Source organism: Falco biarmicus, chromosome 3 (assembly GCF_023638135.1).
Source record: "Falco biarmicus isolate bFalBia1 chromosome 3, bFalBia1.pri, whole genome shotgun sequence".
In the NCBI taxonomy this organism is placed as follows: domain Eukaryota; kingdom Metazoa; phylum Chordata; class Aves; order Falconiformes; family Falconidae; genus Falco; species Falco biarmicus.
The window spans coordinates 115,443,721-115,466,440 of NC_079290.1; the positions used below are offsets into that span (position 1 = coordinate 115,443,721).

A 22,720-nucleotide genomic window follows, 5' to 3' on the forward strand; every position below is an offset into this window, starting at 1 on the left:
GACAGCAAGGAGGGGATGTGTGAGCATGAACAGGAGAGAGAAATGGAGGACAGTCCTCAAAAGCCACCAGGCTGGGAGAAAATCTGGAGTTGGGGAGCCAACACGGGCTCTAGCAGCTGTTCCCTGCCCCGTGGCACTGCCTGGCTTCTTCATCCCCGCACACGGATCTACAGACCCAAATTTCTCCTCAGTCCATGGGAAAGGGAAAGAGACCCTATTAAAACACAGCTAAAAAGCAAACAAATCCCAAACAGACCAAAAAACACAACTGAAAAACTTGACAACACGCCAGTCCACCTAGCGAACATCCAGTGAGGTAGATCTACACTTCCAATACAAACTTCATCACGTCTTTGTGCTGTTAGAAAAAACCCTCCTCTCTGTCCAGCACTGAGCTACAGAGGCATTTTATCCCTGAGATTGCTCGAATACCTGAGAATAAGTTGCAGGAATTACGTCCTTTCTCTCTCTCTTTTTTTTCTTCTTTTCTTAAAGATTAAAATATACAAAAATACAAAACCAGAATATTTATATTAAAAAAAAAAATCAAAAAACCCAAAACAAAGACAACAAACAAACCCAAAGATACGTCATTCACGCACATCCTAGTGCAGGTTTCACTTGGCGTTGGCTTTGGCACGGACCGGGGGGCTGCCCCGGGAGAAGGGCTGTCCACCGGGGCCAATAAATAAAGGCAAGACTTGGGGGGGGGCGCAGGGGGGAGGGAGGACAGCAGCTGCTAATGACCTGGGATGCCCTTTCCCTCTGCCCCTGGGAAGGCTCAGCCCAGGAGCCGTGGGTTTCTGGAGCGTGGGATGGGCAGGAGGAGCAGGGGCAGTTTTGTCCCGCGTGGGTTTGATGCGGAGCCCATGGGAGACCCGGGCGGTCGGGGGGATCAAGCCCCAGGTGGGTCCCGTACACGGCCCCCGAGGGAAACGCTGCCAGCAACATCCCCAGGAGCCAGCTCTGCCCTGTGTCTGGTGCCCAAGGCTTGACCAAGAGCATTTCTGCTCCATGAAACCCTTCTGGTGCCCGGCTCTGCATTCCGGCGGCAGGGAGAAGCCTTAGAGGGGAAGAGCCGGCTGCACAGAACAGCACGCACTCCCTGGGCTGGCGCTTGGGAAGGCTTAAGGGGGACAAAAAATACAAAATGTTTTGACTTGGTCTCCCCTGAGCCGCAGCTCAAGCCCACGAGCAGGTGGCAAGTGTTAGCCCAGCCCCAAGAGACGCCCCATTTCCATCCAGCCTGAGCCCAAATCCAGGCTCTGCTGCTTTCAGCAATGGGGTGACCACGGAAAAACTGCAAAACCTTGCACTGACCTGCAAGTGAGCAGCTGTTGAGGAGCAGCGGGACCCACAGGGCCGGCCCCTGGGCATCTCCCCAGCACTCTGCAGGCAGCCTCCCCCCCTCAGCCTCCTCCCTTGGGGCAGCACGGGATGGGGCGGGCGCAGGATGGGTCCCCTGGCAGCTCATCCAGGCTGAGCTGGAGCTTGTTTGAAGCTCAGGAGAACAAGGAGCCATGAGCTGCTCCCTGAGATGTTGCTTCTCTGCTCCTCCTCCCTGAGACACTACCGCCTGGCTTCATTTAGGAAAAGAATAAAAATTAATCAAATATAGGATTGGGGTTTTTTAGTGGGAAGAGGTATGTATGTTGGGTGCTGCCTTCCCCTATTTTTGGAATGAGCCGTTCTGATTAAAGCAGGGCTTTTCCCAGGCTGGGAACAGGGGGAAAAGGTCTGTGCAGGGACACCGGGTCCCCGCTGTTAGCACTGCCATCCTCCCTCCCCAACCCTTCACCCTGCCCCCCCTCCTCTGAGCCCCCGTGGCTGCCCATTGCCTTGCCAAAAGCCTTTTCATACCGGTGGAAGCCCCCCCTCCCCACCACCCACCATCATTCCCGGGTTTCGGGGAGGAGGGCCGAGCTGTGCATGTCCTCCTCCTCTCGGAAGTAGGCAGGTTTTCCCTGGGAGCTGGGGGACTGCTGTGCTTTGGCGGGGCAGTTGGCAACCATGTGGCTGATGCTCTGGCAGAAGTGGCATTTCTTGGGCTGTGGGGGCAGCTTGCACTCTTTGGCATGGTGGTCCAGCCCGCCGCAGTTGTAGCATCTGTCGGGGGGGGGGGAAAGATTTGAGGAGGAAAAATAAAATGAGGTGGAATGCTGCCGTGGCCATGCCTGGGATTCATCTGGCTTCAGAGCCAGAGCTTGGCTTAAAATGGCCCAGCCGCTGTGGGGACGTGGGGTCGGCTCTTTGCGGGGGTGGATGGTGGCCCTGGGTTTGGTCCCTGCAAAGCCCCAGCTCCAGCACGGCCAGTTTGGACCCGGCTCAGTGGTGCTGCTGGTACCCAGGAGATGGCAGCAAACCCCCACACCCAACCCAAGCACTTGGGGACGTCAGGGGGCTTCCACCATCATAGGTCTGGCAGACCCTGCACGCGGTCCCCAAAGCCTGCAGCAGAGCAGGAACGGGCAATGGGACAACTGGCAGCCCCAGCCAGGAGAACCGCTGCAGAGACCGTGGCCATCGGTGTGGGGACAGCCCCAGAGGTGGCTTTTCTCACGGCTGTACCACTGCAGCACTCATCCCCCAGGTGCCACCTCGACACCAGAGCGGTGTGGGCAGAGGGAGCTGCCATGTGTCCATTTTAAATCCTGCATCTGTCTAGGATAGCCACAACCCTTTTCCCTTCCCTTTTCCTTCCCAATTCCTTTCCAACTTATTTTAAAACCCACTAGTGAGAACAGCCAAGTGGGGTGGGCAGCATCTGCTGGGAAAGCTGGGATGAAGCATCCCTGGGCAGCCGGGATGGAGAGGATGGGAGAGGAGAGGGGGGACGAAGGGCTGGCTAGAAACTTGCCCCAGGGCTCCCAGCCGCACCGTGGGAGACACTGCCAGGACGTCCGGCCATTTCCTTCTCACAAGGAAGGGTTTCTCTTCAAGAAAATTACCCCTGCCCAGCGCGGCTCCCCCGGATCAGGAGAGCGGCTGCCCGGCGCATCCCTGACCTCTGCCCTTTCACTGCTGCTTTGCTGCCCTTTCCCCACCAAGCTGCATCTGCCACTCATTAACCGCTGAAGGAAGCCGCTTTCCCCAAGGAGAGGTCACTGCCCACCCCCCTGGGCCCAAGCCCATCCCCGTGCGCAGGCAGGGTGCCAGGCAGCACCACTCCTGGTGCCCATGGGGCTCAGACCCTGCCCCAGATCAGGCCCCCACTGCCCCTTACCGGTCTCCTTTCGATCTGCGTTTCTGGAGGCTCTTGCCCTTGGGTCTCCTCTCACTGCCGATGCAGAAGACACCCCCTGGGCCGGTCACCCGGATGGACTCCAAACCTTTGGATGACTTCTTGAAGGTGAACTCAACAGCTTCGCCCTCCTTCAGGCTGCGGAACCCCTCCATGTGGAGCTTGCTCTGGGGGGGCACAGGGGAAGGATGGGGGTCAGCACAGAGCTGGGGTGGCCGTGGGGCACATGACAAACCCCAGCCCAGCAAACCCCTCCCGTGGCACGAGAGCTGCCAGTGTCCCCCTGTGCCTGTCCCTTGTGAGGGGACAGACATCGGGGACCAAGCTCAACCGGGCACCGACATCTCCCTAAAATCTCTGGAGCCCTGTTTGGTAACATGGAGCCTTCAGAGAGCCAAGGCACCCAGGGAAGCAGGGTGCACTGGTTTGGCAGGTGAGGGCCAGCACAGCCAGCTCTGACCCAAATTTCAGCAGTTTGCTGCAAAACACTGGTGCTGAGCACCACAAAGCACCCCCCTTCTCCCACCTAGCCCTGCACTGGGGAGCGAGAGCTGCCCCTGCCCCTCCCAACACCCCTGGCTGGGGGTGCTTGCAGAGAGATCCAAACCATCATTTTAAAAAGGACAAAAGGATCTTGAGGTTTTACACAGGCACGTGTAACTCTGCTCGTGGTAGGACCTGCAGCAAAGCCAGGCTGGAAGCTGGCACCTTCAGCCTGGGGTCTCACCTAGCCCCCTCACTGCAGCTCATCTCAGTTCAAGCCCTTTTATTGCTTCCAACAAATAATTAAGCAGCCATTCGGCCCTGGATCATCACTGCTGGGAGCACCTCCCGGGATCGCCACATCGGTCATCACTGTGCAGCTAAGCTTGGGAGTTCAGAAGGACCCAGGCTGGGGAAGGAGATTGTGAGATGACAGAAAAACCCGCTCAGGAGCTCTGCCCACGTTAGCAGAGGGGCCGAGCTGTGCGTCACAGCCGCTGTCTTGCCCCCCCGGGGCCAGCAAGCACTGCCGCGAGCATCGCTGCCTGCTCTGCCGGAGGACCACCGCATCCCGGGCGGTGAGTCGAGGAGGGCTTTGGCTCAATTTTTTTAGCAGAACCCAAACAAGCATGATCAAAGAATTAAGAGGTTTTGCTGGCAGAGGGAGGAGCAGCTCCAGTGGGCTTGGGATTCCCAGCAGAGCTAGCGCCAACGCCTGCGAGGCTACAGCAGGACCCTGCACTTATGAATGGAGCATCTCCCCCATTCATGGTCTGGTGAGTTCCCATCACGTGGGCTGCGGCCGCCCATTCTTCCCGCACCGAGCCTCCATGCGCACGCTGCCCGGGGATGGGCAGGCATGGTCGGTTCCCTGCTTCCATCCCAAATCTCACCAGGACCCACACAGAAACACCCCACATAAAAGCAGAGAGGGAGGAAAATGGAGTTGTTGGGGTTTAGGAGTGATTTTTTTTCAGTGGGGTCTTACAGGACATGCATGTGTCTGTGGGCATGTGAGGAAGTGAGAACACAGCTGAGCTTGAGGAACAACCCTCAAGGTCCCTTTTTCTATGGCTTTTCTGTCCCCTTCTGTGCCTGGGGGCCCAGCCCTGGGTGGGACAGACCCCACAGGCTGGGCCAAGTCACCGACACATACCTAGTCCGCTTGCCTGCTGGAATGGGGTCTAGAGTGGGCCAGATGGGATCGTCAGAAACCTTTGCTCTCTGACCTGCTCCTGCTCCCAAAAAGGAGAGCTAAACTGTGAGCTATGAGGTCCTCAATGACAACAAGGATGTGACAGGGTCTCACAGCAACCTCTGCCCGTGCAGGGCTGATCTGGGCAGTGCCATCACCACCTACTGCAGGCAAACACTCTGCCATCCTCAGCCTGGCTTTCCCTCAGTACTGAGCATCACCAGAGGATGCTGAGCATGGCCCAGGCCGGAGCTCTGTGTTCGAAGCAACTACCGGCATGACACAGGAGGTGCTTGGCTCAGCCTCAGCACCTTGGTGTTGGCCACCAACCCTGCCCTGTCCCCAGTGTGCCAGCACACCGGCCCCCTCAAGCCCCTCCATGTGCAGCGGTTTGGGTGACGGGAGCTGCCATGAATGGCAGATTTGTCCCCCTCCAGCAGCAGCTGTGGCATTTTGGGGGCGAGGAGGAACTGAGCATCACTCCGTGGTGAGCATCACTCCATGGGACAGGAGGCAGCTCCGGAGGCTGGAGGACGAGGGCCAGCCGCCCCCCGCAGACCCTTCCCAGGGGTGTTTACAGCCCTGGCTGGCCCAGCTGTGTTTACACTGTGGAGATGAAAACTCCCAGGCGTTCAGCCCCAAGCTCTGGGACAAAGCCAAGCCGTGGCAGGGGGGACCCCGGCACGCAGACTGGGACCCCCCCCAGCTCAGCCCACACCTTGGGCACCATCACCCGTGGGCAGCCAAACTCCCAGCGTGGGCGCTCCAGCTCTTCCCCCCCGTGAGCCATGCTTTACCCCCATTTCGAGGAAGAGGAGGGCTGGGGCAGAAGCTGCCGCAACATGATGGGGAAGCGATTTATTTTCCAGGAGCGGGTGAGGATGACAACAGCCTCCCTGGCCCCCCGGCCCCCTCCACCAAAAGGCCAAAGGAAACGCCCTCTCCCCGGGGAAGGAGGGGGGGGGCAGCGGCCAGGGCACCCCAGCTCTGCCCCCCCCCCCCCCCCCCCCCACCGCAGCCTTTTGATGTGTGCTGCAGAGTGGCTGGTGGTCCCTGCGCATCCCCCCTGCCCCCTTCCCAAAACACACACATTGCTGGCATTCCTCTGTTATCAGATAGGTAATCAAACTGCAGCCCATTGAATTAGCTGCATACCTCCTGCATCTGAAAGGAAGGGGCCCAGAGCCCCTGTCCCACACCACACACAAAGCCGGAGCCTTCCCAGGCCTCCACACACACACACCCCCCAAAAAAATAAAGAGAGGAAGGGGGGGATTGGAGCGAGCCGGGGATGCTGGGGCTGGGGGGAGCGCAGGGGAGGGCCAGGGCCGGGAGCCACCGGCCAGCAAGAACAAAGGGCCGGCGGCAGCCGCGCTCCCGCTGCCCAAATTCCAGGAGTTCCAGGCCACGGCGGGGGGAGGAAGGGTGGCCGGCATGGCCGCGGCCCCGCTGACCCCCCTGCAGCCCCTCTGCACGCCAGCCCTGCGCCCGGCTCGCCCGCGGCGGGGGACTCGGGTCTCGCCCATCGGGTGCTGGGGTTTGGGGTCTGGGTCCCACGGCGGAGCTGAGGGGTCAGTCTTGGGGGCATGGTTGAGGTGGGGGGGAGGGTGTAGGGTGACCCTGGTCTCTCTCCAGGCTTGGGATCACAAAGCATCGCCGTCCTCATAATAAAAGCGTTTAAAAGCATAACCTAGCGCAAGGATTTTGCTTGTCATCATTAGGGTCCAGAGTTAACCAGCAGGACAAGGAACAGAAGCAAGGTTGGCACCGCTTCACCCAGCTCTCTGTGGCCCCCTGGGCACCCCCCTTCCTCCTTTCCACCCACCCCAGCAGCTCTGCGGTTATTTATGGTGGACAAAGACACAGCATGTGAGTGGCCAAGCCGCTGCCCACTGCCCCCACGGCGCTGGGTGTCCCCCACTCTCACCCCTTCCCCTTTCCCCACCTGCAAGTGGGTGCCTTCACCCCTCCTCTTCCTCCCACCCAGTAACTCACTCACCACACAGCCCAGCGTTAGACCTGCATCCCCTCCCAGAAGGGTGACACCATAGGGCACCCCAAATCCAGCCGCTGCTCCCCAAACCACTGGGCTCTGGTTTGCCCCCACCCCACTGGGCTCTAGAGGGGCTTGGCCGGCCCCGGGGTCACCATTGTCCCCGCGGCCTCCCCAGTGCGACACAAGGGGACATTTATTCCCAGCCAGCCCCGGCCACTCAATCAAACCATCTTTGTGTCCAGAGGGGCCTGGGGCGGAGCGGCCGCTGCACCTCACCAGCGCGGGAGCGATACGAAATCCCATGGAAAAGAAGCCAGGCCGGGATGCTGGGCTCAGGGTGGCTGTGGGAATGCGTGTGGCAGCGCCGAGCTGTGCCAGCGGTACGGCCAGGCCATGCCTGGCGCATTTTGGGCAGCCTGACCCCACTGCAGCCAGTGCCCGTGCCTCAGTTTCCCTCACTCTGCGAGGGGGAAGTGGCCCACAGGGGCCAGGAAAGACAGACCCCCCAGCAGGTCCCAGTGGTGGGCACTGGGATGGATGAGCCCCCAGGGGGTCTGTGCCCCCATCACAGTGCCCCAACTCCACCCGCAGGCTAGGGGTACCCTGTCTGGGGTGCCCTCTGCTCCACCAGCACCCACAGATGTGCCCAGGGCACCCTGGCCACTGTGCTGCCCCGCTGGCCTCCACACCCCTCTGTCCCCCAGAGCCACAGCATCCCCGTACCCCCAAATCCCTATTTTGCCCAAGACAGCCCTGTGCTGCCGGCTTTGATGCTTCAGCCTGGCTGGGGTGCTGGGCGCCCCGCAGAGCCCCACACCTCCTGGCCACCTTCACCCCACCACGACCCCCGAAGACCCATCCCAGGGGAGCAGCACATCCCTGGGGAAGCAGCCCCAGGCCTCAGCCGCTCCCAGCCCCATGGGGCTCAGGCTCAGAACCGCCAGCGCAGAGCAGCCCCTTGCTCAGCCCCTGCACCGGGAATAAGGTGATGTGCAGCCATTAGCGCTCACTCAGTTTTTTGAGGCACGGCTCCGATTGCCACTGGGTGATGCCATCGCAATCCTGCTGGGACACAGCAGCCTCAGCCCCACTCCGAGCCCCGTTCTGGCAAAGCAGATCTCCCCTCATCCGGGCACTGCGTGACGGCAACCAGCTCCCAAAGGAGATTCCAGCAGGATCGGGCTCTGCCACCACAGAGCAGTGACCCGAGTGCCCGTGGCTCCCACCGCCGGCTGGGAAATGTCCCTTTGCCTCCACATCTCACATCTCGATCCATCCCCAAGCAAAGCCCTTCCCTCTCCCCAAACCACACCAAATCTTTTCCCGATGGTGGCGGTTCAGGTGCCGGGGACTGCGGTGCTGCTGGTGTTGGGCTCACACGTGGCTGGGAGCATGAATCGCTCCGTGGTCCCTTCCTGCGGGATTCACCCCCTGCAAGCCCCTGGCAGATGCTGCGAGGGCTTGGTGTGGAGATACAGAGGGCGATGCCTGCAGGACCCCATCGGGGACAGCACAGGGGATTTAACAAAACATGACCAGGGCTCTCCAGGGGCTCCCTACTGTCATCTGGAGCAACACCCCTAAGGATTTCCCCGCCACCACCCCCCAATTCAAGCAAAACCAAAATAAAGCCACGTTCCTGCCAAAGTAACTACAGTTGCTCTTGATTTTCCACCATAAACCAGCAAAATTAAGCACTAGATACTAATTTTGGTAAAAACAATCATCCACCACAGAGTTTAATCCATCAGCTCCCGGCCCTAAATCCACGCTTTCAGCTCCTTCAGTTGTTTTTTTCCCCCCACCCTGAGGGTGCCGAACCCTTCTGCGCTTCCCAGGGGGCAGCTAATTGGGATCAGCGGCTGCATATTAATTTCATACTCCCATAATTAAAGCAGGGGCACGGCCAGGAGCAGCAGCACACCTTCAGTCGGTGACTGCGGCTTCATCCCGCTTATTCTTAGAAGCAAGAAAATAGGGAAAAGGAAACACTGGAGCTGAGGGTGGCAGGGACAGGGGCTCCCAAGCCAGTGGCTCCATCCCAGCCCTCTTTAACAGGAGCAATCCCATTCATTTGGGCCATTTTATCTGGGAGACCATTTAAGGGTGTTTTCTCTCCCTGCCCCTCGCCCTGGGGCTGAGGGGGAGCTGGGGGAAGGGATGTGCCTGCAGCCATCAGTTAATCTTTAGACAGAGACAGGAGGCTTGTTTTGTGTGCGTCTTAAGGGAGTTTCAGGGGTGGAATAAAGCTGCTCTCTTTCACTATTTGCCACCAGGACACGGCGCACCAGCGGTGCGACACAATTTGATTCCAGCAGTTATTTTAAATAAATTGCTCCAACCCCTCTCCCTGCAAAAGCAGGGAAGCCGACATGCATTTCTACCCCAGGGAATCCCTTCTCCAGGGACACGTGTAACCCTGGTGCTCCCACACCCAGCAGCTACCCACACCGGTGCCCCGGGGTGCCCACCCAGCACTGTGGGGTGACCCTGGTCGCGGGGGGCAAATGCAGGAGCGATACACACGAGAAAGCAGAAAAAGTGAGATATTAAATGTGTGCTGTGCCTCTATGAGCATCACGGGTCCAACACAGTCTAACAAACCGCTGCTCTGAGCGGGTTCCCCTTCCCCTTGCCACCACCCCAGCGCTGCACAAAGCAGATCCCCCCTGCCAGATCCTGCCCTGCACCCCGGCCCAGGGGAAAGGTGGCAGGGGACACAGCGGGAAGGCTGAACCCTGCTCCCCGATGGAGGAATCCTCCCTTGTGCCCCTGCCTTTGCTCTCCTGCGCGGTTAGGGATGGAGCTGCCTCCAAACACGTGCGCTTTTTTTTTTTTTTTTTTTTTTTTTTTAAGACTTCACATCATGCTCACTCTCTCCCCTCCCGCGCACAGGGGGATGGCAGGAGCACAGGTGGGTGACAGCCCAGGTCGGCTCAGCTGAAACCTGTGGCTGAACAGCAGCAGAGCCACCATCCCCCTCCACCCCATCCCCTGCCCAGCTGAGCGCGGATAGGATGGAGCCCGCCCATCACCCTTGACTCCCACAAGGCTCCTGGGGGTGGCAGCGCCCAGGGGACCACGCTGGGACCAAAGTGTCCCTGTGGTGGCCCATGCCTGGCTGGTCCGGCGCTGCCCTGGGCACTCAGGCAGGGGTTCCACATCCCAGCCCCAGTGGCTCCAACCATGGGCACAGCCTTATGTCCCCGCGAGGACACGCAGGATGATGCCACGGAGATGCCAACAATGCAATGCCCTGCAGCCGCAGCAGCTGTGGGGTCCCAACCATGCCCAGCAGGTCTTGCCAAAATCATGGGAAGGAATAAAAAAAACCAAATCCCCCCAAAAAAAAACTAACATTGCCCTTGTCAAGAATTTAGATGTGTTGGCTTGGAGAAAGGCTTGGAGACACAGAGCTGAGCTGTGCGGAGCAGGCAGCCCCTTCTGCTCTGCTCCAAGCCAGGGCTAGCGGGGCCAGGCTTGGGGATGGGCTGCAAGCCCCAGCCCTGCCAGACTGCGCTCACTCCTCCCGCTCTGGCCAGCGGCACTCAGCCTTGGGGCCATGGCGTGACCGGATTTTCTCCTTTCCCTTTTTTCAGGTTCCCTTCTTCTCCAGGTTGCCTTGCCCAGCAGCCCCGCACTCCTGGAAGTGATGCTCAGAGCCCCAGTGTGAGTGCAGGAGCCACATGCCCAGGGGACCACCACAGCTTTGGGGTCTTCCCCAGCCTGATTTCTGCCACCTTGAAACACCCACTCCTCCACCTTCCCCGGGACAACCTGCTCCACTCCCCTGTGCTTCATCCCCCCTGTCTCCTCACAGCCCTCAAATGAATCCATCTCCAGTGTCCAGGGGAGGCATTTGAACCCAAATGCCTCATTTTTAGCTCACAATGCCAGGGAAAGGCAGCCCCAAGGAGCCCTGTTAGTCTCCTGTCCTGCCGAGATTTTAATCTCTTTGTGATCAGATAAAGGGAGAGGGAGATGGAGACGCGCTCCCTGCAGAGAAAGGCCATTCAGACCTGGTTCCTGTAATAAAGTGATTTAATAGATCTAAAGAGGCCAATTCCCTTCTTTCTCCCACAATTACTTCCTGTGGGTCATCATTCACATATGTAAATGAAGAGGGGAAGGAGCGGGTTATGGGGGACTCTGGGGTGTTAAACCCCAGTGGCGGGTTTGGGGCACCCTGTGTAGCACGGGCGGTGGGTGCTGAGCCCAGTGCCCTGAGCCCTGTGTGTTGTGCCCCCCCAGGGTGGGTGCTGGCTTTTGCCCTCCCAGGACTGACTCCTTCCACAGGCAGTGGAGCCGGCACTGGCTCTCGGGAAGCACCCAGATGCTGGGATGCGGAGAGCATCGGCAGAAGGGCCCGTTTCCCCATGAGCCACCCAAAAGCAGCAAGGCCAGGGTGGGAGCGGGAGTTTGGTCCCTCTCTGAGGAGGGGCCGGGGCTGAGATGCTCTGTGGTGGGAAAGCCACCGGCATTAGCCCCAGCTGTTCTGCTGCAGGCGAGCGGGACTTTGTGCCACCAACGAGCTGGGCAGGAGGCAAAGCCCAATCTGGAGGAGAAAGACTCGACATCAGCCCAAAGCAGCCCTGTTTCTGGCGGTGCAAAGCCCCTCACCAGGAGCCCCCTGCCCTTCGCTCGGCAGGGGACCCACACGCATGCTCTGCCCCTCTGCTACCCAAAATAACCCGCTTTCACCCAGCGTTCCCCGCATTTCCCAAATGCGGCAAATCCTGCACACGGGACCCCATGTCTTCCCCAGTCCCGGAAAACGGGGGACACAAGGAAGACCACATCTCCCTGGGAGGTGGGATGCTACTGTCCAAGACACCCCAGCTAATTCTCTTTTCCTGCAGGAATGTGAGCAAGAGCAATCAGGAAACCAGACTGTCTAGGGGCAATAAACCCCCAGGAGAAGGGAGGGAAGGCGGGAGGCTTCCCCCACGGGTCCCGCTGTGTTACATTGAAATGCAAAGACCCATTTGCTCTCCCGAGAGCATCAGGATCTCGCTTTTCCCTGGCCCATTTGGAGCCCTCACTTACAAACCCAGCCGATTTCGAGCCCGGGACGGTAGCTCCTACCAAGGCATTTTCACCACGCCACGGCCAAGGGAGAAGGGATTTGCTTCTCTCCTGGTCATCCCTCACTTGCCAGATCGCCATAGCCCAGCCTGGAGCACCCACTGCCTCGTGGGCAGGGGGTGAGAGACCCCAGGGAGCCCCCGGTCCCAGGAGCCCTGCACAGCCCAGGGGCTCAGTCCTGCACCCCCACTCCGTCCACAGACTGTGGGATGGACCCCACCCTGGGGGGATTTGGGTCCATGGAGAGCAGCAGCCACTGAAGCTGGCTGGTCTGGGGGCTCCCCAGAGCCAGCACCATCACACTGCACCAGGCTGAATCCTGTGCGGCGGCTCATAACCGTACCCACAAAACCACTACTATGTGCTCCGGAGATGCCCGTCCCCCTTCACTCGTGCTCCCTCTGCTCCCCAGCAGCTCCTTTCCCAGGGCGAGGGGACACGGGCCATGCTCACCACACAGACCCCATTCCATGCAAGCCAGCCCCACATCTCCCAGCGCTGGCCCCGATTTGGGCACCATCTTCAAAACCATTCCCCCACCGTCCAGAAGAGTTCCCCTGGCAGATCCTCCCCCACGAGCCGGGGTGTGGGTGTGTGTTACGCAGCTGCAGCCCTGAATCCAAGGCTTCCCTCGGCACAGGACCACCGACACGTGTGGGGCTTCCCCACTCAGCAAGGCGCGTGCGGATCAAATCCGGGCACGAGACTGTCACTAGCGTGCAGGATCCATAGGGACACATATGTGACCCCGCACGCCTTTGTGCCAGCTGCAGCCAAAACAAGGGGTCCGGGCAGAAATTACCCCCGCGCCCCCCCCCCCCCCCCCCCCCCCGCCCAAAGATAAGCCGCAGCTGGGGAAAGCCCAGTCCTGCATCCCTGCCTGGCTCAGGGCTCCCGCAGCCTCTTCCCGGGGGAAAACCAGCTCTTCCCCAGGTCCCTCCACAGGGTGAGCAGCATCCCTGCCCCGGCACATCCCGCTCGGCCCCGCGGGCACCTGCTCCCCTGGATCCGGCCCCGAGGGGCTCCCCAGGGAACCACCAGGGGAAAATGAAAATATTCGGGGGTCAGCTTATGGGGGTCCCCGGAGAGGAGCCCCAGGGCCAGCGGCTGTACCTGCCCTTCGCCACCCGCCTCGCCCCGGGGAACTGAGCCCGGGGGACAGCGGCTCCGCCGGGGTGCGGGCTGGGACGGGCCGGGGACAGGCACGGCCCCGCGTGGAGGCAGCGTGGGGGTCCCCATCCCTGGCAGGGGGTGCCAGGGGCTGCACTCCCTTCCCTTCCACGGACCCCACGCGGGACGCGGCCCCGTACCTGGTGCACGAAGACATCGACGGGCGAGTCGAGGGTCGCGCCGCCCTTGGCGGTCATGGAGAGGAAGCCGAAGCCCATGCGGACATTGAACCACTTACAGATGCCGGAGCCGTGCAGCGGCTGGGGCTCGTTTTCCGCCTTGGGCGAGTCTCCGGCCGGCTCCTCGCCCGGCTTCGCACCTGGGAGAGACCCACCGAGCCGCTGAGCCACGGGGCTAGGGGAGCCGCGGGTCCCCCCCGCGGCCCAGCCGCCCCGCACCCAGCCCGCAGCAGGAGCCCCGAATCCTGCTCGGGTTGCTCAGCCTGGAAAAGGCAGCCCACCCCCCGAAAAAAAAACGACCCACGCCAGGAGAGCGGTCAGCTCTGCTTCCACGTGTGCGTGGGGGCACCCCAGGCATGGGGGGACACGAAGGCAGCTTCTGCCGGCGCGACTCGGGCGGTGCGTGGGGTGGAGGCCCTAAATCCGTTCTCCCCTCAAAAACGCTTAAAAAAAAAAATAAATCCCAAACCCCAAAGCCAAACAAAAAAGTAAAAAAATTGAAAAAGAACGACAAAAAACACACAAAAAAAGAAAAAACGCCCCCAAAATACCCACCCGAAATCTCCCTGCCCCCAGCAAGCCACGCTGCGGAAAGTCTCTCCCCTGCCGTCAGCATCCCCCCGCCGCACGGGGACCCCCCCGCCCCCAAACGACCCCAGCAGCCGCCACCGGCCCCAAACTTCTGGGCTCATCCTGGAGCTGAGGGGGGGTGGGGAAAAATAAAATCCCCCCCTGAACCCCCCAGAGCTGCAGCGGGGGAGCGAGGCCACGCCGGGCCCGGCCGCGCTGCTGGGGCTCAGCGGGGCTGGGGGCGGGGGGGGCCGGGGTCGGGCTGGGGGGGTGTCCCTGCGCCCCCCAGCCGGGCTCTGCGGCCGTTATTAATAATCTCGGAGCCGAGGCGGGCTGCGACAATAATATAACTTAACCTGCAAACTGCTGGTTGGAAACAGACCCCATCCCGACACTCGCTTGCAAATTCCGAGTTGTGGCTGTTACCGCCTCCTCCCTCCTCCTCCTCGGCCAGCTTTGAGGGTATCAGCCCAGCCAAAAAAAAAAAAAAAAAAAAAAAAAAAAAAAAAAAAAAAAAAGAGGGAAAAAAAAATCCCAACAAAAAAACCCCAGCTTAGACCCCGCCGGGAGGGAGCCGGGAGAGGTTTGACTCCATCTTCACTCCAACAATAGGGGTGGGAGGGAGCGGGAGGGGTTTTTCAAAGGCTCCCAAATTCTCGCAGACAATAGCAGCCCCCACCGCCCCCGCCCCCCCCCCCCCAGGACCTACCCGCGGGGCCGGGGGGCGCTGGGCCCCGCTCCGCCATCCCGCCCCCACGTGATCCTAATTACCCCCCCCCCCGGTAATAGCGACACATTCCGGGAGGGATTTGAAGCGGGGGGGGGAGGGGGGGGGGGGGGGGGCGGCGTGGGTTGACACCCCCACACACACTTAGGGGCGAGGCCACCTGTCAAGGGAAGACGTGACCCCCGGGGGGGGAGGAGGTGGGACCCCCGAGGGCTAGGGGGAGTTTCCACATCGATTCTCCGCTTCTCCCCCCCACATCCCGTGGCCGCCCCCACGAGTGGAACCACCTGCGACCCGCGGCCCGGGACACGGCGGGGCGGGGGTCCCGGGCCGGGCTGAGGCACTGGAGGGGCGGTTTGCCGGAATACGGGGATCTTCCTGCACCCCCAGATCCATCCCGTGTCCCGCGAGTGGGGTGTGCGACCCCCGGGGACATAGAACCCCACGGGGCCGTGCGACCCCGGGGATATGGAACCCACGGGGTCGTGCAGCCCACGGGGCCATGGAACCCCACAGGGTCGTGCGACCCCAGGGGATCGTGCAGCCCATGGAGCCGTGCGACCCCCGGAGCCATGGAACCCCCCGGGGCCGTCCGACCCCCGGGGCCATGCCCTCCCCGCCCCGTGGCGTGCCCCCCCCAGCCCGGCGGCCCTGGGGGAGCGGTGCCGAGGCGGGGCTGGGGGCGGGGGCCCGCCGCCCCCCCGGCCCGGGCGGGGACAAAGGGCGAGTGACCAACGGCTCCATTTCCGGCGGCGGACAATGACCCGCTGCCGCCCCGGCCCGTGGGGGCACAGCGCCGCCCGCCGCCCCGCCCGGGTGCTGTGGGTGTGGGGGGCACCCCCCGCCCCCGTACTGGGGTGAGCCGGCAGTGCCCCCCGCGGGCCGCCCCACGGGGAGCTGCCGGGGGGGCAAGCTGCCCGCGGCCGCCCCACGCAGGACTCTCCCCGCGTGGTATCAGTGCGGGGCTGGGGGGGAGGGCGGGCCACCGTACGGCGGCTGGGCCGCTGGGACCGCGGCGTCACCCGGGACCCCCCGCACCGGACCGGCGCTGCCGGGGAAATCCCGCGTGGGGAAGCCCCGCGCGAGGGCTGCGGCGCCCCCGGGGCTGCCGGCGCTGTCCATGGTGCTGAACCGCACCGGCCCTGTCCAGGGTCCTGCGCGCTGCCCTCCTGCCCTCCCTCCCTCTCCTCCTCCTGCCCTCCCTCCCTCTCCTCCTCCTGCCCTCCCTCCCTCTCCCCTCCTGCCCTCCCTCCCTCTCCCCTCCCTCCTCCTCCTGCCCTCCCTCCCTCTCCCTCCTCCTCCTGCCCTCCCTCCCTCTCCCTCCTCCTCCTGCCCTCCCTCCCTCTCCCCTCCTCCTGCCCTCCCTCCCTCTCCCCTCCTCCTGCCCTCCCTCCCTCTCCCCTCCTCCTGCCCTCCCTCCCTCTCCCCTCCCTCCTCCTGCCCTCCCTCCCTCTCCCCTCCCTCCTCCTGCCCTCCCTCCCTCTCCCCTCCCTCCTCCTGCCCTCCCTCCCTCTCCCCTCCCTCCTCCTGCCCTCCCTCCCTCTCCCCTCCCTCCTCCTGCCCTGCCTCCCCCTCCCTACCTCCTCCTGCTCTCCCTCCCTCTCCCCTCCCTCCTCCTGCCCTGCCTCCCCCTCCCTACCTCCCTCCTCCTCCTCCCTACCTCCCTCCTCCTCCTCTCTCCCTCCCCCTCCTCCTGCCTGCACGCAGCGACACCCACACTGGGGGGGTCCAAGCAGCAGCTTCCCCGCAGAGTCTCGCAGCCTTGCCCGACTCCCACACGTGGGTCTGGGAGGACGGCGAAGGAGGAGGAGGAAGATGGTCTTCCTCTGTGCGGGCACCCCGAGGGCAGGGAGTCGGCAGCATTAATAATTCCGTGACGCTCATAGGGTGTCACCTCTCCTTTACGCTGGTTTTAACGGGGATAGACTGGGTGGGGCAGAAAACAGCACTAGTCTCTTATTCTTAACATCAATCTTGACTCAAGTCGCCAAAGCCAACAAGCGTCCCCTGGTCTGCGCCAGGAGTTGAGCAGAATCTGGCTGAGTGCTGCCCGGGGACAGCCCAGGACCCCGGCTCCCACGCGCGACCACAGCCTGGCAGCCCGCAGAGCTCCCTGCCCAGGGAGGGGGCTGTCAGGGGGGACATGGGGCTGGTGACAGGCTTGGCAAGAGGGAAACCACGGTGCGTGTTTTACACCCGCTCACGTTCACACTCCCCCTCTCCCTGCTGGCACCTACAGCCATCCCGGGTGGGGATGCGCTGCGGGACCATCCCGATGGGTGCGGGAACCGGAATGCAGCTGGGCCCCTCTCCTGGCCAACGAGGGCCAGGCCCACGGGTGGCATTTATCCTCGTTCTCTTGATTGCAGGTTAATTGAGGCAAGAGGAAAGAAGGAGGGGGGGGAAACCCAAGACTTGCAGGAGACGCCTTGATGTGGCTCCATTCCTCTTAGCTCATCCCTCCTTCCAGCCTCTCTGCTTCCCCCCTTTCACCCAGGATTTGGGGAGGGCACAGCCCTGTATGTTTTGCTCCCACGCTTCTGCGAGAAAAGCCCACAAGCAACCCCAGCCCACTCGTGGGGGATGAGGGGCACCCAAACAAGCCATGAGTGCTGGGGCCAAGGTTTGTGGAGCAGCCCTGAGAAATGGCTTGGTCCCTTCTGTCCCTGGAAGGGACACCCTGGTGCCAGTGGTCACATGGCCTGGGGACACTGTCCTGGAGCAGACAGGACACCCTGAGTGGGGTGGGAGGTGGGCAGAGGCATGGGGGTACAGGGGAAGGATGTGGCGAGGAATAAGCCCTTGCCTTCTCCGAAGCAAATCCTTCAGAAAATAATCCACCACTGTGCACCAGCTCCCCCCACCCCAGCCCCTTCCCGATGGATAGCAGGGACCAGCGGTCCCCAGAGATGCTTTCCTGTAACTCTATTTAAACTCAGCAGCAAGTTTCTCAGCATCCCTCCATTTCTGCCCGTCCTTGGTGACTCGCCATCCAAGTGACACAGTCACATCCCTGAGCATGGCACTTCCGGGCAGCATCCCTTTACATCCCAACCTCTTCTCCCCCAGCTCCAGTGACATAGCCCCACAGCAGCCACAGCCCCACATCATATTTCTGTGTGTGGTGTATTTGTTTTAGGGGGCCTGTTGAATGGCAAATGTGAAAGGGAAGGGGACTCCTTCCTGTTCTTTCAGAGCTGGTCGCTGTGCCCTGCTTGGCTTCAAGGGAATAGCCGGCAAAGCGGCCGCTTTCACAAATAATGGCTTCATTAGATTGAAAGAAGTGGACAGTGACCTCACTGAAATGGACTTTCTGACCCCTACTGACCTCTGGCCCCGGCTCTGACAGCCTGTAAATCTTCCCCCTCACGGCACGGCCGGGGCGAGGGCAGAGCCCAGTGCCGGCAGTGCTGCCCATGGTCCAGCACTGCGGACCCCCACACGGGCAGCACTGCTGCCTGGGGGCTGCCTGGCTCCAGCCAGGTGCTGAGCCCGGCACGATGAGGCCCGAGGGATGTGCAAAGCCCACATTGGTCACAGCTTCAGCAGAGGTGGGGAACCGTGTCCTAGTGGCGCTGCAAACCCCATCGGAGCTGGTCCTGGAGCTGAAGGGCCCTGGGAAATTGTGTTATCGGGGCTGCAGCTCCAGCGCCATGTCCCAGCACAGTCGCCTTCACTGTCAGGAAGGTCCAGCCCAGCTCAAAAGCAGCTCCTGAGCCACTGCCAGGGGAAACTGAGCTCTCTCCCTGCCCAAAAACTCCTCCAGCCGCTGCTGAGCCCACCTCCACCTCCCTCCCGTGGGCACAGACCCTTCCCCACAACTCCCGGTGCCTCCTGCCCCCCACCGCACAGCCTTGCCACCCCATCTGCTGGTGGGGAAACTGAGGCACGAGTGGCCAGTGGGTACCTGTGCAATGGGAATCCATGCCAGGTTCTCCCTACCGGCTCAGTGCCCTGCGTTCCCCATCACCCCCCTGCTCCCCCACACTGCCCCAGTGCTGGCAGCGACCCCCTCGCGCCCCAGCATCACCCGCCTCCCTCCTCCCCACCCTTGCACGCTCGCTGCTGACCTTTGGCTACGAAGCAATCAATAATGGAGGACACAGTGCCGCCTCCTCCCCCTCGATGGCCCCCCACACCCCGCGCTTGCCCCGTGCCTCTAACAAGCCCGGCTGGGATTCAGGGATGCTCCGGTACCTCCCAGTGCTGGGGACACGGGGCTGGGGGCGCATCGACCTACCAGAGACACAAGCGTGCTCCCAAGGGTGCCCTAACAGGGCACCCCCTTCCCAACACCCCAGAAATGCTCCCCCAGGGCTGCTTTTCAGCTCTGGGGTGTCAGTGGGTGCCCCAGACCTCTGGGTTTGGGGCTCTGGGGTCCCCACAGCAGGGATGGAGCATGGCCATCCTGCTGCCGTCAGAAATGGGGCTCCCCAGGGCATCAGCACCTGACAAGGGAAGGGTGAGGAGCTGCCTGTGGGGTGACCTGAGGGGTGCTCCTGGTGCCAGGCTTCCCCACGGCTCCGCTGCCTTTCGGGTAAGGCAGGAGGGGGTAAAGGTGGGCAGGGAGAGCCCTGGCACGGGGTGATGGGTCACACCCAGATTTGGCAGCTCCTCTTTGCACCCCCAGCTCCGTTTGATACAAGTGCTTGGGCAGGAGCTGATCGATCAGCTGCAGAGCGGGGATTGATCAGGATTTCAGCCCCATACATATTCCTGCTCTCTGATAAAGGGAAATCAATAGCTGAAAGAGATATTCCTTGGAGGTGGCAGAGTTCAGCAGACCAGGGCTCACAAGCCCCCCTAAATCCTTTCCTCCCCCCCCCCCCCCCCCCCCCGTTCAAGCCTCACTCCCCCTAAGAGCAAACCCAGGCAGTGGGAGAGATAATTGCTTTGGGGGAGCTAAGCTGGGGCGGGGGGGGGGGGGGGGGGAAGGGCAGGATGCTGAGGAGAGGAGGCAGAGCCTCTCCTCCCACAGCTAGACCTCACCTCCCAAAGCATCAGCTTACCCTGTATCATCCTCCTCTCACCGCTGATCTGGCAAAGAGGGTTTTCCTACTTCTCAGGGTGCTAGACACCCCCCATCCAAAGTCCTGGGCAGGGTGGCCCCGGGGAAGCTGAGCTGACTGGTGAACCCACCGCCCATCACCCCCAACCGCCAGCAGCTGCAGCCAGCACTGCCCTGTGCTCAACCCCCTCCCACGTGCTGAGACCTGGAAATTCATTGCAGGTGTGGCCAGAGTGGCACCCTCCAGGTGCCTGTCCCATGGTGACGGGGTGGGGGCACCCAGTGTTCACCCAGGGGGAAACTCTGCCTGCTGGCAGTACAGCCCTGGGTGCCCCTGGGTGCAAATGGGCATAGAGGCTCCATGGCCCCCACAAAATCCAGCCAGGGTGGGGGGCATTGGCCAGGGTCAGCCCAGACAGACCCTTCTTATGTCTCTGCTCCTGCCGTGCCTCAGTTTCCCTACCCATAAAATCGGCTTCATGCCCAGGAGCTTGTCAGTGCCTTGAGATCACGTGTGGGGACATGCCCTGCATCGGCTGCCTTCACAGGGACAAACCCCAGCTCAGCACCACCCTGGGGAGCCCAGAGGCCAGGGTGGCTCTGTCCCTGCCACTGCTGGTGCCCCAAGAGCCTGGGGGACATGGGCAAAGGTCTCTCCCTGGAGCACCCCCATCCCTATGCCCTGCTGCAGAGACCCGATGCGCTCAGTGCACCTTGGCAAGCCAGCCGGGTGCCCAGACTCAGAGCTGTTTCTTACCAACACCCCGGGGTTATTTTAAGCTCTCGGTCCCTTCCAGGAAACCCCAACTTGAGTGAAGCAAAAAAGACCTAGGGAGTGTTTCCAAAAAGCACCTGCTGCCAGGGCCACCCCCGCCCTGAGATCAACCACAGGCCAAGGGGGACCGGCAGGGAGGCGGTTTGGGGACCCATGGGGCTGCCACCAGCACCCTACGCTGCCAGGAACCCCAGCTCCATGGATGGTCTGGGTGCTGATGCTGGACACCGCTGCCTGGATGCCCACAGCACCCATGGATGCTGGAGGGTTGAAGGTGGGGGGGATGGATAGGGAGGTGGGGGTGGGTGTGCAGGTCACACAAAGCATGAGCGTGCCAGGCCTCAGCTCCGAGCTGCTGCCTCCGCAGATGCTTATCTCGAGCCATGCGAGCAGGCAGAGGAGGTGTGACATTTCGGAGGAGCAGATGCTCAGATGCTGAGCAGTGCTGAGTGGGTGCTGGGTGCTGTGAGCTCGAGGTGCAGACAGGGGCGATGGTGGTGCCCACTGTCCTTTTGTAGCGCTGGCAGGAAGGAAGCAGGGACATCTCGCTGTGGTTTTGGAACACTTGCTATCTCAGCCTCCTGGTCCCCAGCACCCATCGCTCCCCTTCCTCCTCCTTCCTGCCCAGCTGGCAGGCTGCTGGCCATCACCTGGCTGCTTGCAACACACCCAAAGACACCTGCAAAGCTGTCCCCTGTGCCTCCCTGGGCATCCCATCCCCCCCACACCCCCCCCCCCCCCGGACCCTGACATCCCCCCCTTGGGCACAGTCACTACCTCCAGCACACTGCCACCCCCTCCAGCACACTGCCAGTCACCCCCTCCAGCACCCTGCCACCCCCTTGGGGACCCTGCCACCCCCCTCCGGCACCCTGCCATCACCTCCAGGCTCTGCAGCTCCTCCCAGCTCTCTGAACTGGGGTGTTCTGGGGTCCCAGGACACACGTCCCCACCCTAGCCCTGCCTCACCCCTCTGCCACCAACCCCAGCGCTGTTTCGGTCTCATCTCTAATCCCTTTCAATTGCCTTTCACTTTTCCTTTCCTTCCTCACTGTTACCTGCCCGTTTCCCCCTGCCTGGAGGGAGGGTGGCAGCAGGGACCCCCCTGCAGCCCCCCAGCAGGACTTGGGGTCCATGGGGCTCCCTCCAGCTCCATGTTCTCCCCTGGGTGCTGAGGCTGAGCCTGTCCTCACAGCCTTTCCCATACTGTGTCCCTCCCTTCGAGCACAGTGACTCAGGGCCCTGGCTCATCCCAGTGTCCCTCCAGTTCCCTCAGCGCCTGGGGAACTGGTTTGCTCCAGGGAGGACCCTCCCCAGCGCTGACTAAATCCTCCCCGTCCAGCCCTGGCAGTGCCGGGGGACGTGGCGGGGAGCTCCTGCTTCCCACAGAGCCATGGCCAGATGGCTCAGCTTGTTTGGCACGTACACACGCTTGCACATGCTTGCACATGCATGCACACACACACACAAATACATTGCACCCATCCCCAGGGATCATAGGAGCCCGTGGGGCTGGGGGGATGCAGGGGTCAGATCCCGCTCATGTGCTCAAGGGTCCTGGGGGCTGGGCAGCAGGGCACCCTGCCACCCCCTCCAGCACCCTGCCATCGCCTTCAGGCTCTGCAGCGCCCCCCCCCCGCCCCCCCCCCCCCCCACCTCTGTGAACTGGGGTGTTCTGGGGTCCCAGGACACATGTCCCCACCCCCACATGACACCCCTCTGTGTCCCCTCTGCCCGTTCCTGAGGGGACTTAGCTGGTGGCCAGGCAGGAGCTGCTGCCGTTCCCATCTGTGCCCCCGCCCCGGACCCTTTCCTTCTGAAGCAAATCAGTGTGGAAGGAGGTTTCTGCCCCCAGACCCCCCCGGCCACTGCCCACCTGGTTGTGTTTGGTGGTTTCTCAAGCCACCACGTTCCCTGAGAAGGGCACTGGAGGGGACCAGAGGCTCTGCTGGAACTGGGCAGGGAAGGAGAAACCAGCTTTTCCTGGTCTTCCCCAGCCAGGCAGCTTTTTGGGAGGTACTGGAGTGGGTGTGGGACTCATCCCCTCCCCACCGTCACAGGACCAGGGTGGCCCCTATGGGTCAGAGACCCCACTCTGGAGTGTGGGGCTAGGGCTGCCGTCAGAGCCGGGAGCTGCTCACCCAGCGCTGCTCTTCAAAGCGGTAACCGCATTAGCCACCAGTAGGTTTCAGAGTTAACATCCTGTTTAGGGAGAACCATTCATGCGGTCTCAGGCTGTCAGCCAGCCCCATCCGAGGCTGCTGCTGCTCTTTCTGCATGCAGCCAGGGCC

General features: G+C 62.0%; 1 protein-coding gene across 1 annotated transcript; it reads right to left on the reverse strand.

Moving 5' to 3' along the window:
- Nucleotides 1-1,834: 1,834 nt before the first annotated feature.
- Nucleotides 1,835-14,412, reverse strand: LIN28A (lin-28 homolog A). Its single transcript, XM_056332090.1, has 4 exons — nucleotides 14,276-14,412; nucleotides 13,311-13,489; nucleotides 3,224-3,408; nucleotides 1,835-2,106 (listed from the first exon to the last, which is right to left on the reverse strand). The coding sequence occupies exons 1-4, from the start codon at nucleotides 14,304-14,306 to the stop codon at nucleotides 1,893-1,895; spliced, it is 609 nt and encodes a 202-aa protein (XP_056188065.1). The 5' UTR covers nucleotides 14,307-14,412; the 3' UTR covers nucleotides 1,835-1,892.
- Nucleotides 14,413-22,720: the final 8,308 nt, after the last annotated feature.

Coding starts and splice junctions, on each gene's coding strand:
- LIN28A (XM_056332090.1), bottom strand. CDS start 14,306: ATGGGGTCTGTTTCCAACCAGCAGTTTGCAG. Junction 13,490..14,275: donor TTCCAACCAGCAGTTTGCAG/GTTAAGTTATAT, acceptor GGTCTCTCCCAG/GTGCGAAGCCGGGCGAGGAG. Junction 2,107..3,223: donor CGCAGATCGAAAGGAGACCG/GTAAGGGGCAGT, acceptor CCCCCCCGACAG/ATGCTACAACTGCGGCGGGC.